We start from the raw sequence: 13,372 nt of genomic DNA on the forward strand, positions 1-13,372 counted from the left end.
CCTTTAGTCGAATCAAATCGACCCCAGGAGTTATTCTTTGTAAGCCTAGTACTTATTCTATCGGTCTCTTTTGCTGAACCGCTAAGTTACGGGGACGTAAACACACCAGCATCGGTTGTCAAGTGATGGTGGGGGGACAAACACAGACACACAAACATATATATATATATACATATATATGACGGGCTTCTTTCAGTTTCCGTCTACCAAATCCACTCACAAGGCTTTGGTTGGCCCGAGGCTATAGTAGAAGACACTTGCCCAAGGTGCCACGCAGTGGGACTGAACCCGGAACCATGTGGTTGGTAAGCAAGCTACTTACCACACAGCCACTCCTGTGCCTACCACATATTTATATTTTAAATAAAAAAAAATTATACTTCACTATACTGAATTCTTTTTTTTTAATGTCTCATCTCTGTCTTTGTTAAATTTTGCTATTTTTACTGCTGCCATTAATATTATCGCTGTTGTTGTTAAATGTATATCTAAGACCTGCTTCTTTTGCTGTCTTCCCTCTGTTGCAGTATAAAGTCTACCACATTCCACGAAGTCGAGAAGTTGGACAGTCATACTTTTCCTCCATTTTCTCCACAATTTATTCTTGCTTCTGTTGCTTCCCCCTGGTTCGCAGGATCCATCCTGATCTTGTAAGTAATAAGTGTTTCACACATTCCTTCTGCTTATCAATAGATTACATCCCAATCACTTTTTCCTTTCAATGTTTGTAGAGCATCAGGCATTATCTCTGCAATATTTCGTTATATCCTTCTATGGGCTGTGTACAAATCTCATTGATGTTAACTTTGTTATTCTTTTAAATATTGCTTCCACATCTGGGATGGTGCTGCTGCTATGTACACATATATCCTGGACTACATCAAGAGAAAGTTCACTTGACTAATTGACATTAAATCACTCTCAGACAATCTCCAGCTTCTGGCCCATTGGTGTGTTGTCTCCTTTCTCTGTCTTTCCTGTCACTAGTCACTGTTTTAATGGCATCTATTTATTGGAGATGGCTGGTATTTTACTGCCTCCACTCAGCCATTCCCAATCCACTCCACTCTTGTTACCCCCTTTGTGTCCAACACTCCCAGCCCCTTGCAACAGTTCAAACCAGACATTAATAGCTTCAATCTCACCAGTGTAGGAGGGCTTGCAAAGTTCATGGATATTCTAAATATTTGGAAGATAGTTAATATTCTTAATTATTAATTTGATGTTTAAAAGCTAAAATGTTTGGCATTTTCACATCTCCAGTTAGGGGACAATCTTCGAGAAGTGGGCTACAAGAGACATGGTTCATCATCAGATGGGTTACACTACTCAAAAAAATTCAACTAATTTTTTCATTAGACATGTCATTCAAAAAGTCCCACAGGTTCCAGTTTGCCCATGTCTAGTCTAGACCCAGGAAATTAAACAAAAAGTGTAAGTACCTGTCAAATTGTGGAATCAATTTTATCAACTATTTTCTCCTCTTTGTAATTTGTGATCTTGTGTCTAAATTAGAAATATAGAATTATAACAATCATTTCTTGAGGTGGTGGATTGACAGAGTTGGCGAGTGTTAGACAAAATACCTTGTGGTATTTATACCACTTGGATTCCTTATTTTGAATCCTACCACGGTCAACTTTGCATTTCATTCTTCTGTGCTTAATAAAAATAAGAACCAATTTGGAGCTGGGCTCAATTTAATTAACTGTATCTTCACTCAAATTTGATATATTGTTCCTATGTAAGCACTCAGTTTTAATTATATCTTTAAGGTGGTGAGCTAATAGAATCGTTAGCATGCTAGGCAAAATGTTTAGTGGCATTTCGTTCATACTCCCTTTTTACTCTTTTACTTGTTTCAGTCATTTGACTGTGGCCATGCTGGGGCACCGCCTTTTAGTCGAGCAAATTGACCCCAGGACTTATTCTTTGTAAGCTCAGTACTTATTCTGTCGGTCTCTTTTTGCCAAACCACTAAGTTACGGGGACGTAAACACACCAGCCTTGGTTGTCAAGCGAAGTTGGGGGGACAAACACAGACACACAAACATACACACACATACATATACATATATATATATACATATATACGACGGGCTTCTTTCAGTTTATGTCTACCAAATCCACTCACAAGGCTTTGGTCGGCCCGAGGCTATAGTAGAAGATACCTGCCCAAGGTGCCACGCAGTGAGACTGAACCCAGAACCATATGGTTGGTAAGAAAGCTACTTACCACACAGCCACTCCTGTGCCTTCATGTTTTGAGTTCAAATTCAGCTGAGGTTGACTTTACCTTTCATCCTTTTGGTATCATCACCGGGGTCAACATAATTGACTTATCCCCTCCCCCTGCTATTGCTAGCCTTGTGCCAAAATTCGAAATTAATATTATATCTCTTTATGTTCTTCAAATCTTACTGAGGTTAACTTCACCTGTTGAGGGTCTCAATAAAAGTCTCAAACATCAAATTGATTCAGTTGATGATTTTCTTCCTCCGGCTGTATATTTGGCCTTGTGTTAATATTAGGAATAATTGCTTTTAGATGCGGTACAAGGTCAGTAATTTTAAGAGCAGGAGGTTAGTTTTGAACATTGATCCCAGTATTTGACTGGTACTTATTGTATTGACTAAGAAAGGATGAAAGGCAAAGTTGACCTCGGTGGGATTTAAACTCAGAACGTAAAGCTTGAATAAAAGGGGATTTCTGATTCAGAAACAGCCAGCAATTTTGAGGGGAGAGAGTCAATCACATGAACTCCAGTACTCATATCAAAACTCATGTCTACAGCCGAGTGAACTGAAGCAACATGAAATAAAGTGTGTTGTTCAAGAACACAACAGCGCCCGGTCCGGGAATCGAACTCACTACCTCACGATTGTGAACCTGACGCTCTAACCACTGAATCATGACATAAAAAATGCACATAGTAGACGTACGCCAATTTCAGTCGCGCATGTTCAGGAAAATAAAGCTTTGGATCTTTGGGGTTTGACGGGCAACATTTGTTTTCTTAACGAAACACTTTCAAACTTGGGACACTGGTAGAATGTGTAATATAAAACAACTTCTTCTCTTAACCTTCTTAACAAAATTTTGTACATCGCAAGTTATTTCATGTTAAAGTTGTCGTATTTCTGTAATTTCAACCAATCACTGACGTCTATTCAGCTGAATACAGTCAGTGCCTACCGGTGATAAAAATGTTATTCCCTGTGACATATTTCATCCGGTTTAATCGTAATTTATACGCATATATTGTTTATATAATAAATTACGCTAACCCTAACCCTAACTTTAAAACCCGAACCCTAACCCTATTTTGATGGCTTTTCCCCCTTTGTTTACGAACAGTCTAGTTAATCGGAAATGTCAGAACTAACGGGGATTAATACCATATACACCGTTACAGCACTTACTGTTTTCAACTGAATAGACGTCAGTGATTGGTTGAAATTATCGAAATAAGACAATTTTTAACGTGAAATAACTTCGAATACAAAATTTATTATCTGTTCTATACCACAAAATATAGAAGTATACGAAGTTTGAAAGTGTTTCGGTACCAAAACACTACATAAAAAAATGTTGCCCGTCAAATCACAAATGTCCAAAGCTTTTAGTACATTAAAGCGTGTAATATAGGCTGAACTTCGGATATAAGACCAAGCGGTGATTTTTGAAGACATATTTCTTCGAAAACACATGCGTCGTATATCTCATCAGATACGGTATTTATGTGTTCGATAATAATCCACAGCTGACATAAGAACCTCTAAATTCATGAGATCCCAAGGAAACTGTTCAGTGTGGCCATGTTTTAAGACGCCGCTGTTTCTGGGGCGATAAAATAGATAAGAGGTATGCGTTGAATTTAATTCAACGGACTGTATGCCTTTCTTACACATTTCGGGCCTTCAGCATGTGTAAGAAAATATTTTTCGTATGGACCCGTATTAGTTGTGTCTCTTTAGGTTGTTAGTTTAAATCCTGACCCTATTGGTTTTATTCCTATTCAATTGGAGTCGATAAAATAATTATCAGTACCATAATTAGTAAGTAAATGTACAAACTAATTACTGGTGTTATTTAGTTTATTTATCTAAACGGCATCATCAAGAACCGATATTAATTTCACTGTATGTGTAGCAAGGGAGGTAATTTAAGAATTTTTTGCTCAACTATTATCTCCCTTCTACTGTAGTTTTTACGTGTTCGTAGATTTTTTTTTTTTTTTTGTAGTCAATTATCTTCTTTTTATCATCAACATTGTTGTCTAAAACCATTATCATCATATGGTCAGTGGGTCAGTACACTGCCACCTTCAGTGTTTGTATTAACGGATCTTTTCTGTTTGATTCCCAGCGGTTCCAAAAATTAAAGTTTACCGAAAATTTTAAAATTTGGTACAAATAATACACTTGCCCAAACTGAATTGCTGGAGTCATTTCATTTTTTTCCCCATAAAAATGTTTTTAAAAAGTTATAGAGGTTTAAAGTTTGATCATTTTCATCCAGTCAGGAAACTAGATTCGGAAGCTGTCATTTTGTCGTCAACATCCTGAAAATAGCACATGTTGTCAATATTTGTAAACAACACGTGTTATGTTTTCACTAATTTTCTTTCATGCAAATAAATCTTATTTAGCTGTTACTTTTAGCATACCTCACAACCACCAGTGTTTAATGCAAATGCGATAAACATATTGCAATTTTTAACAGAAGATTTAGAAGAATTAGATGAAAGTTCTCCGGTCATTTTCTTTCACGTAAATAAATGTTTAAGTTAATTTAAGAGAGAGAAACATTTAGTTTTAAATCTCTCAGCGAGATGCTGGGAAATAAACTTTAATTTAAAAGAGTTATCCAAAAAATCTTATTTAGCAATTATTTTTAGCACATCTCACAACCACCTCAATGGCAAAAAGAAACACATTAAACAAACAATTTAAATATGTTTAATTACAATTTAAATATGCTAAAAAAACATTTAACTTTCGGGTTTAATTTTAAAAATATCTTCCTCTGTTTTCAATGCTTCCATAATAGAAGCAAATTTACTGGAGCTTGCAGCTATAGTTACACAGAACACAGCATCAAATTTGTCATCATGTGCTTCCTTGCAGATAAAAGACTTTTCAAAGACTGTTTGGATTTGCTTGGTTCTGTGGCAACAGGCACGTTGAGAGACAAAAGTGTTCTCATGTTCCACTTCTTGCTATCGAAGCAGCCATGAATGTGTCTGTGGCTTATGTTTGGCTAAAATTACCAAAATTTTCAAACTTTAATTAAGGAGTGGCTGTGTGGTAAGTAGCTTGCTTACCAACCACATGGTTCCGGGTTCAGTCCCACTGCGTGGCATCTTGGGCAAATGTCTTCTACTATAGCCTCGGGCTGACCAAAGCCTTGTGAGTGGATTTGGTAGACGGAAACGGAAAGAAGCCCGTCATATATATGTATATATATATATATATATATGTGTGTATGTGTGTTTGTGTGTCTGTGTTTGTCCCCCTAGCATTGCTTGACAACCGATGCTGGTGTGTGTTTATGTCCCCGTCACTTAGCGGTTCGGCAAAAAGAGACCGATAGAATAAGTACTAGGCCTACAAAGAATAAGTCCCGGGGTCGACTTGCTCAACTAAAAAAAAGGTGGTGCTCCAGCATGGCCACAGTCAAATGACTGAAACAAGTAAAAGAGTAATAACTCTTTATTTGTAGATTTATAGTGAAAATTACTTTCCGGTCATTAAGTAGCCTATAAAAGTATATCGTTACACTGAATATGAAATCAATTCAAACAGAAAATTGCCACTAGCAACCAAACAGAAAGGATCTGCATTGACATATAAATAGGGTAGTTTTGAGTCGATGTTGCAGCCTCAAAATGTGGTTGCTCAACTTGCTAGAAATATCAACATCGCACACTACTGTCTTAAAAAAAGGACTTGTTGGATCAGTGTTTTTCAACCATTTATAACCTATGAACCCCTTTCACTCGGATGGCTACTCCTAGCTATTCGATGTTCAAAAAAATCACATTATTTTTTTTATAATTAAATATCATTAGGAATTATAGAAAAAAATTGTTAAAATATTTTGTAAATTGCAGAAAGTATAACAAATGTATTGCTGATAAATTTTTATAAAATTGTCTTATATGGACCCCATGGGAGGCGCAATGGCCCAGTGGTTAGGGCAGCGGACTCGCGGTCATAGGATCGCAGTTTCGATTCCCAGATCGGGCGTTGTGAGTGTTTATTGAGGGAAAACACCTAAAGCTCCACGAGGCTCCAGCAGGGGATGGTGGCGAACCCTGCTGTACTCTTTCACCACGACTTTCTCTCACTCTTACTTCCTGTTTCTGTTGTACCTGTAATTCAAAGGGTCAGCCTTGTCACACTGTGTCACGCTGAATATCCCCGAGAACTACGTTAAGGGTACACGTGTCTGTGGAGTGCTCAGCCACTTGCACGTTAATTTCACGAGCAGGCTGTTTCGTTGATCGGATCAACTGGAACCCTCGACGTCGTAAGCGACGGAGTGCCAACAATATGGACCCCAGTCGAAAATCACTTTATTGAATAATGTAGCCCTAGATATTCTATGGTTTAAATGCTCTGGGATGGTTATGGCTGGGACATCTTTGATAATAGATCTGCTGGGCAGGCACTGATCTGGAACTTAGCAACAACAACAAAGGGCTTATTGACTCTATAATCCAAGATACACTGAATATATGATGAGGTGATCACAGCTGGAACATATTTGATAAAAGATCTGCTTGCTTTTGATATACCATATTTGAAAATAGAGCAAGGTGGTCATGGCTGGAATGTCTTTGATAGGCCTCTTGTGGATCTGAGCTGACTTGGGGCTAAACAATAACAGTGATTTGAACCAATTTGGAAACTGGGTTGACTCCTTCATGAAGTACATTTGTATGTTATTGTAGTATCTATATATTGTAGTATCTATATATTGTAGTATCTATATATTGTAGTATCTATATATTGTAGTATCCATATATCCTTCATGAAGTACATTTGTATGTTATTGTAGTATCTATATATTGTAGTATCTATATATTGTAGTATCCATATATTGTAGTATCTATATATTGTAGTATCTATATATTGTAGTATCTATATATTGTAGTATCTATATATTGTAGTATCTATATATTGTAGTATCTATATATTGTAGTATCTATATATCCTTCATGAAGTACATTTGTATGTTATTGTAGTATCTATAGTAGGTCTTTGTAACATTTGTAATTAGTATCCTCATTATAAACCAGGCTCTGTTGGTTTAACACTCCTTTATTTCTAGACCTAAACCACTAATATCACAAACTGTAATTACATATATTTGTAAACTAGTTCACAACATTCCTAAAATGCTTAAGACATTTTCAGAACGAATGTTTCACTCCTAGTTAAACATATTGGGGGTGAATTTTCCTCCTAGATAGTAAGTAACATTGCAAGATGGTATAATACTTATTTACCTATGTAAAGTCAACTGAGGCAATGTAGAATTCACTTTTTTTTGTTACCATATTTCTCTTGGAGTACATTGTTTTTGTTTTAGTAAATTTTGAAAATAAGAATTTAATAAAATAATTTTGTCATTATTACGCTGTTGTTTGGAGCATAGAATAACATGAACTTTTGATGGTTTCAGTTTAGATCATTTTTAAAATCGGAAATTTATGTCATGGAACCAGGAGCAGTCTGGGATTAGTTGGTGTCAAAAAAGTTAAATGAACTGCTAAAATACACAAAACATTTGAAACCATGCTAAAACAGACAATTGGAGCGTGAACAACTCTCTGGCTGGCCAGCTCCTGTCAAACTGTCCAACCCATGTTGTTGTTGGCACTCCGTCGCTTATGACGTCGAGGGTTCCAGTTGATCCGATCAACGGAACAGCCTGCTCGTGAAATTAACGTGCAAGTGGCTGAGCACTCCACAGACACGTGTACCCTTAACATAGTTCTCGGAGATGTTCAGCGTGACACAGTGTGACAAGGCAGGCCCTTTGAATTACAGGCACAACAGAAACAGGAAGTAAAAGTGAGAGAAAGTTGTGGTGAAAGAGTACAGCAGGGTTCGCCACCATCCCCTGCCGGAGCCTCGTGGAGCTTCAGGTGCTTTCACTCAATAAACACTCACAACACCCGGTCTGGGAATCGAAACCGCGATCCTATGACCGCGAGTCCGCTGCCCTAACCACTGGGCCATTGTGCCTCCACTGTCCAACCCATGACAGCATGGAAAACAGACGTAAAATGATAACAACAACAATGATGATGATGATGACTTGCTTTGAATTAGAACTCAAAAGTCTTTAATATAATAAATAACCAACTGCTATATTCATTTAAGCAATTTTCTACTTAATTGTTTTGTATCACTTCTCTTCCAGATCCTGTGTAATGGCCCCGGAATCTGTGTACCTATTGTATTTGTTGGACTTATACTCAAGGTGGGTTTCAGTTATGTAAGACTAAATTGATGTGTGATGTTGTTGTTGATGATGATGATGTTGTTGTGTATCGTCAGTCCTGAGTCAGTAATTAGTTGAGTAAATAATTAGGTACAAGTTATAGCTCAAACAATATCATATCTTTGCCTCATAGAGACCTATATTAAACAGGCAGTGGTTTATTGTATTGTGTATCATGTGACAGTTTAAATATGTAATTTTTCCCATTGTTAGTACAACTAATGTTCTGAGAGACATTGATCCAGTGAATCTTCACACAAAGGCATTCCAGGCATGACCATCCTATCTTTTTCTTATTTTCTTTTTTTGCAGACAACATATGAAAACAACATGATTGTGTTCCCCTATTTGTTTTTTGTTCAAAATAGCAGTGTCTGATTTGAGAAAGATTTGGTTGCTATATCTAGCAGAGGTTTTCTTGATGACTCATTTTGTATGTTTGTAGGTATGGTTGTACCTTTTGCATGCCTGTAGGTGAGTGTGGTAAACCTTTTGTGCCCCTGTAAGTGAGTTTTAGACAAAGAGGATTTGGTCATATGAATCTTGTTGTTTCTCTACACTTTTTACCGATGGCATGTGCATCCTGGTATGGTGCTTGGATCTAATGGGGGTTACTAATATTGAAGCTATTTTTTAGTGGTGCTTTATGTTTGTCTGGATCAGGTGGGAGAAATATTTTAGTGGGATAAGATGGTGTTGTAGTGTTCTTATTTTAACATTCCAGCACAGCACTCCGTAACACGATTACTGTACACTAGAAGGGTACTTTTAAGAAGATAATTAGATGCTACAAATGCCACACAAGTATTTACGAGGTTTATAGACCTGCTTGAAACAGCTGCTAAATCTCCTTTTAATCGCATTCATCATCGTCATCATCATTTAATGTTTGCTTTCCATGCTAGCATGGTTTGGATGATTTGACTGAGGACTGGTGAACCAGATGGCTACACCAGGCTCCAATCTGATTTGGCAGAGTTTCTACTGCTGGATGCCCTTCCTAATGCCAACCACTCTGAGAGTGTAGTGGGTGCTTTTATGTGCCACTGGCACGATGGCCAGTCAGGAGGTACTGTCTTAAAGAAAGGGTACATTGCATAATGTAGTTCAAGAAAACAGGTAGAATGCCTTTGATCACCAAAATTGTCCTAGGGCTGAACAAAACCAATGTTATTTTCTGCTAAAATAGCACACCTTAACAAGATTTTTATACACTTAAACAGTATTCCCCAAGCACATTCCGAAACTATGACCATACACTAGATGTGTTCGCAAACAACAGCAGATTGCCTGTCTACATTGTTGATCTTGTTGATGTTATAAAATGTAAGTTTTTTCTGTTTCTCTCTTTCTCTCTTCAGTATCTCTTCCTGATGGATGTCACCATAGTGTATGTGGAAAGTGTCTGCCGTGTCAAAACTTTGTCTCTGTCAGCGCAACTGCTCTACCCTTTCATTGACCACCTCCTGGTGCAGTGGCCACAGCTGAAGGAGCGATACAGTGGCGCCGACTTTCTTGGACGGTTAATCTAATGTAGTGCAATGGGACAATATCATAACACTGCTACCATCTCTACCAGTACCACTGTTTTACCACTGAGTCTCATTCTAAACCCCAGCTTCTGATAATGATCTCTCAACCAATGGACTTGTATTGCAACACCTTGTGTACACTTCTGCTACTGCCGCTGCTGTGCTCTTAACAACATTGCCATAAACTGGAGCAACACTACAAAATAGTCTGCCATACACTAGAGGTGCACTTTCAGTAACAGTGTCTTGCAATAAAATACCACTTTTGCTTTCAGTAAGTTTTGCCATGCATAAATGGGGCCACTTCTAACAACATTGGTATCCACGAAATGTGCATTTCAAATAACATTACAGGTACAACACCAATTGGTTCCAAGTCCTTTCTGGGTTACCTATATTTTTCTGAACCAAGGGTGAGTTTCACTAAATTAAACAAACATTAAATTTATTTGAATAATTAAATGAAATACAGGTACTTTGTACATTAGTACCAATGATACAAGTTTGTTAGTAATGTACTACGCAAGGTATTTTGAAACGCTCACCCAGTAAACTGGCTTGTGTCCATGGGAATTTGAAGTTCTTGCTTGCAAAATAGTGTGGATTATAAGAGATTCAGGACCATCAGTGTCCAGAAAGTTGGTGTTGTACCTGTATCATACACTAGAACAGTGCACCCGAAAATATTGATAGACACTAGAATAATATTACTGTCAATATTGCTGTACACTACAAGAAGACATTCCAAAACAATGGCCGCACACTATATGTACACTTCCCTAAAACATTGATGTACAGCAAAATTGCACTAAAAACAACTGTGACACACACACACACACACACACACACACACACACACACACACACACACACACACACACACACACACACACACACACACACACATACACACACACACACACACTCTCACACACACACGCACACACCAGACCTGGGCTGCAAACTCTGCTTTGGACTAGAGCTGCACTCCAAACTCTGCACTAATCCCTGCTAAATCCAACTCAACTCTGTCTAAGTGGAGCAATGTTAGATTTTAATAGTTTCTCTCTAGTGTATAACATAGCAGAGTATGTCTGTGTCTATCTATCATTTGACAGAAATATATATATGTGTGTATGTATGTATCTGTCTCTCATACAAATATATATTGCATTGTTAATATATATATGTGTGTGTGTGTATGTGTGTGTATAGATGCACATTATGTGTGTATATACCTCACACACTTGTCAGTCTAGTATCTCACCATTATTGTAGGGAGGTGCAACAGACTTAGAAATTATTTTCAGATTTATTGCTTACAAGCTTTATACACACGCATGTCACACAGAGTTTCATCATATAACCAACAAATGTAATCATTGCTACTGTTATTGACTTACAAATAGAGAAAACATGATAGTTTCTTTTATATAGTCACTTCCTATTATACTAAGTAACTATGCCTAGAATATAGATTTATATATAGTACTAGTTGGTATACTGTCTAGTTAACCTGCTCTTAGCATTATATATCTCAAAGTATACAGTATTATAAATTTATTTTAGCCAGTCTTATTGTATACTTTGATTAATATACCCACTATTGACAAATGTAATGAGTGTGTATTTTTCTGACTTATGGATTCTTAGCCAACTATATATAATAGTTAATCTTGCCTTATGATATACATATAACACTAGTTTAACTAGATATCCTCACCTCATACTGTGTGTTTGTGTGTGTGTGTGTGTATGTATATATATATATATATATATATATATATATATATAAAAGTTCATGGTTAACTCTGTGGTAAGTTGACACAATGCATATTTTCTCCTTGCATTCAATAAAGAAATATTTTAACATAACAAACTTAGATGTTTCTAGACTACAACTAACCCCTTCTGTGATGATATTACAAGGATAATCTTTTTCTCTAGAAACACTGAGATTTGGTGGTTGGCTGTTCTGTTGTTTGGTCATAAGTTTATAAACATATTGTCACTGAAGTTTCAGCCACAGACCATTAGTGATCTTAAACCAACCACTCGTCGTTCAGATGGTTAAAAGACTGAGAAGTGTAAATTATCACACTAACTCATTTCAGAAATTCTCTTACAGGTTCACTTTCCACTTACTTGTGTCTCATTGGAATCAAAAGTGTTGTTTTAATCTGCATGATTGAATTCTTAGGCTAGCTTACTTAAATTTAAGAATTTTAATTTATGATTTTTCAGTTTTCATGCTAGAATCTCTCAGAGGCTGATGAGTTAATTATTTTGATGGTGACTAACATAAAGCAGCCTCAGTTTACTAAATCTTTCCAAATTCTTGATTATTTTACCAAATTAGTTGAAACGCATAAGGATTGGGTGTATTTCCACAGAAATCTGATTACAAAAGTGTTATCTGTCCTAAGTCTGTTAGGTTATGTTCCAAATTCTAGTTTAGCATTGAAAATTTGTTAGTTCTCTTAATCTTTCCAGTCTCTCAGTTATTTTCTAAATTGAAACACAGAAGGAGTGTATTTCATAGAAATCTGATCACAAAAGTGTTGATATTGGAATTTTGTCCCAAAAGAACTTTAAACTATTAATATAGTTCTTCAGTATATGAACACACACACACACACACACACACATTTAAGCTTGCTCTGAAATAGTTTTGTGGTTACAGCTTCCACAGAGGGAACCTGTTCTCTTGTTATTTACAGTGGCTTGAGTAGGGTTTATTTTTATTTTTAATCCTTATTACGATTTGGAGTTGTTACAGAGAAAGATTTCTATAAATATTGGATATATCCTGCAATATCTGGGATAAATTCTTTGAATCAGTTGATCTCAGACTCTTGCAATGTTTTCATATTCTGGCATAAAAAATCTCTTGTTTCTAGGTTTTATTTGCCATTATTCCAAAGGCCTCATTTTCAGTGGCAATATATTGCAAATGATATTATGACTACATTAACATTGAACTGATTTTTTTTCTTTTTGAATTTATTTGCAAGGAATCCAAACACTTAATTTTCAATGCTAATAAAAATTGGACTTTTCTTACAAAATGATTCTGGCTTTAAATGTTTGTTAATAATTTCAATAAAATTTGGGAATATAAAAGAGATGGAATAAAACTGAATTTGGTGTGTGTCTGTGTATATATATATATATATATATATATATATATATATATATATATATATATATATATATATACATATATATATATATATATATGTATGTATGTATAAATATGTATGTATAAATATGTATGTATGTATAAATATGTATGTATAAATATGTATGTATAAATATGTATG

General features: G+C 36.1%; 1 protein-coding gene across 2 annotated transcripts in view; it reads left to right on the top strand.

Moving 5' to 3' along the window:
* The window catches only part of LOC106883235 (UDP-N-acetylglucosamine transferase subunit ALG14 homolog), a 28,631-nt gene extending 15,511 nt beyond the window's left edge, over positions 1-13,120 (top strand). The window contains exons 3-5 of one of the 2 annotated variants that reach the window (XM_014934165.2): positions 528-650; positions 8,437-8,496; positions 9,879-13,120. In XM_014934165.2, the coding sequence (XP_014789651.1) occupies positions 528-650; positions 8,437-8,496; positions 9,879-10,049 (354 nt within the window). In that variant the 3' untranslated portion in view covers positions 10,050-13,120. The remainder of the gene's footprint in view (positions 1-527; positions 651-8,436; positions 8,497-9,878) is intronic. The other variant, XM_014934166.2, reaches the window with a different exon arrangement.
* Positions 13,121-13,372: the final 252 nt, after the last annotated feature.

The sequence above is a fragment of the Octopus bimaculoides genome, chromosome 8 (assembly GCF_001194135.2).
Source record: "Octopus bimaculoides isolate UCB-OBI-ISO-001 chromosome 8, ASM119413v2, whole genome shotgun sequence".
NCBI classification, from domain to species: Eukaryota; Metazoa; Mollusca; class Cephalopoda; order Octopoda; family Octopodidae; genus Octopus; species Octopus bimaculoides.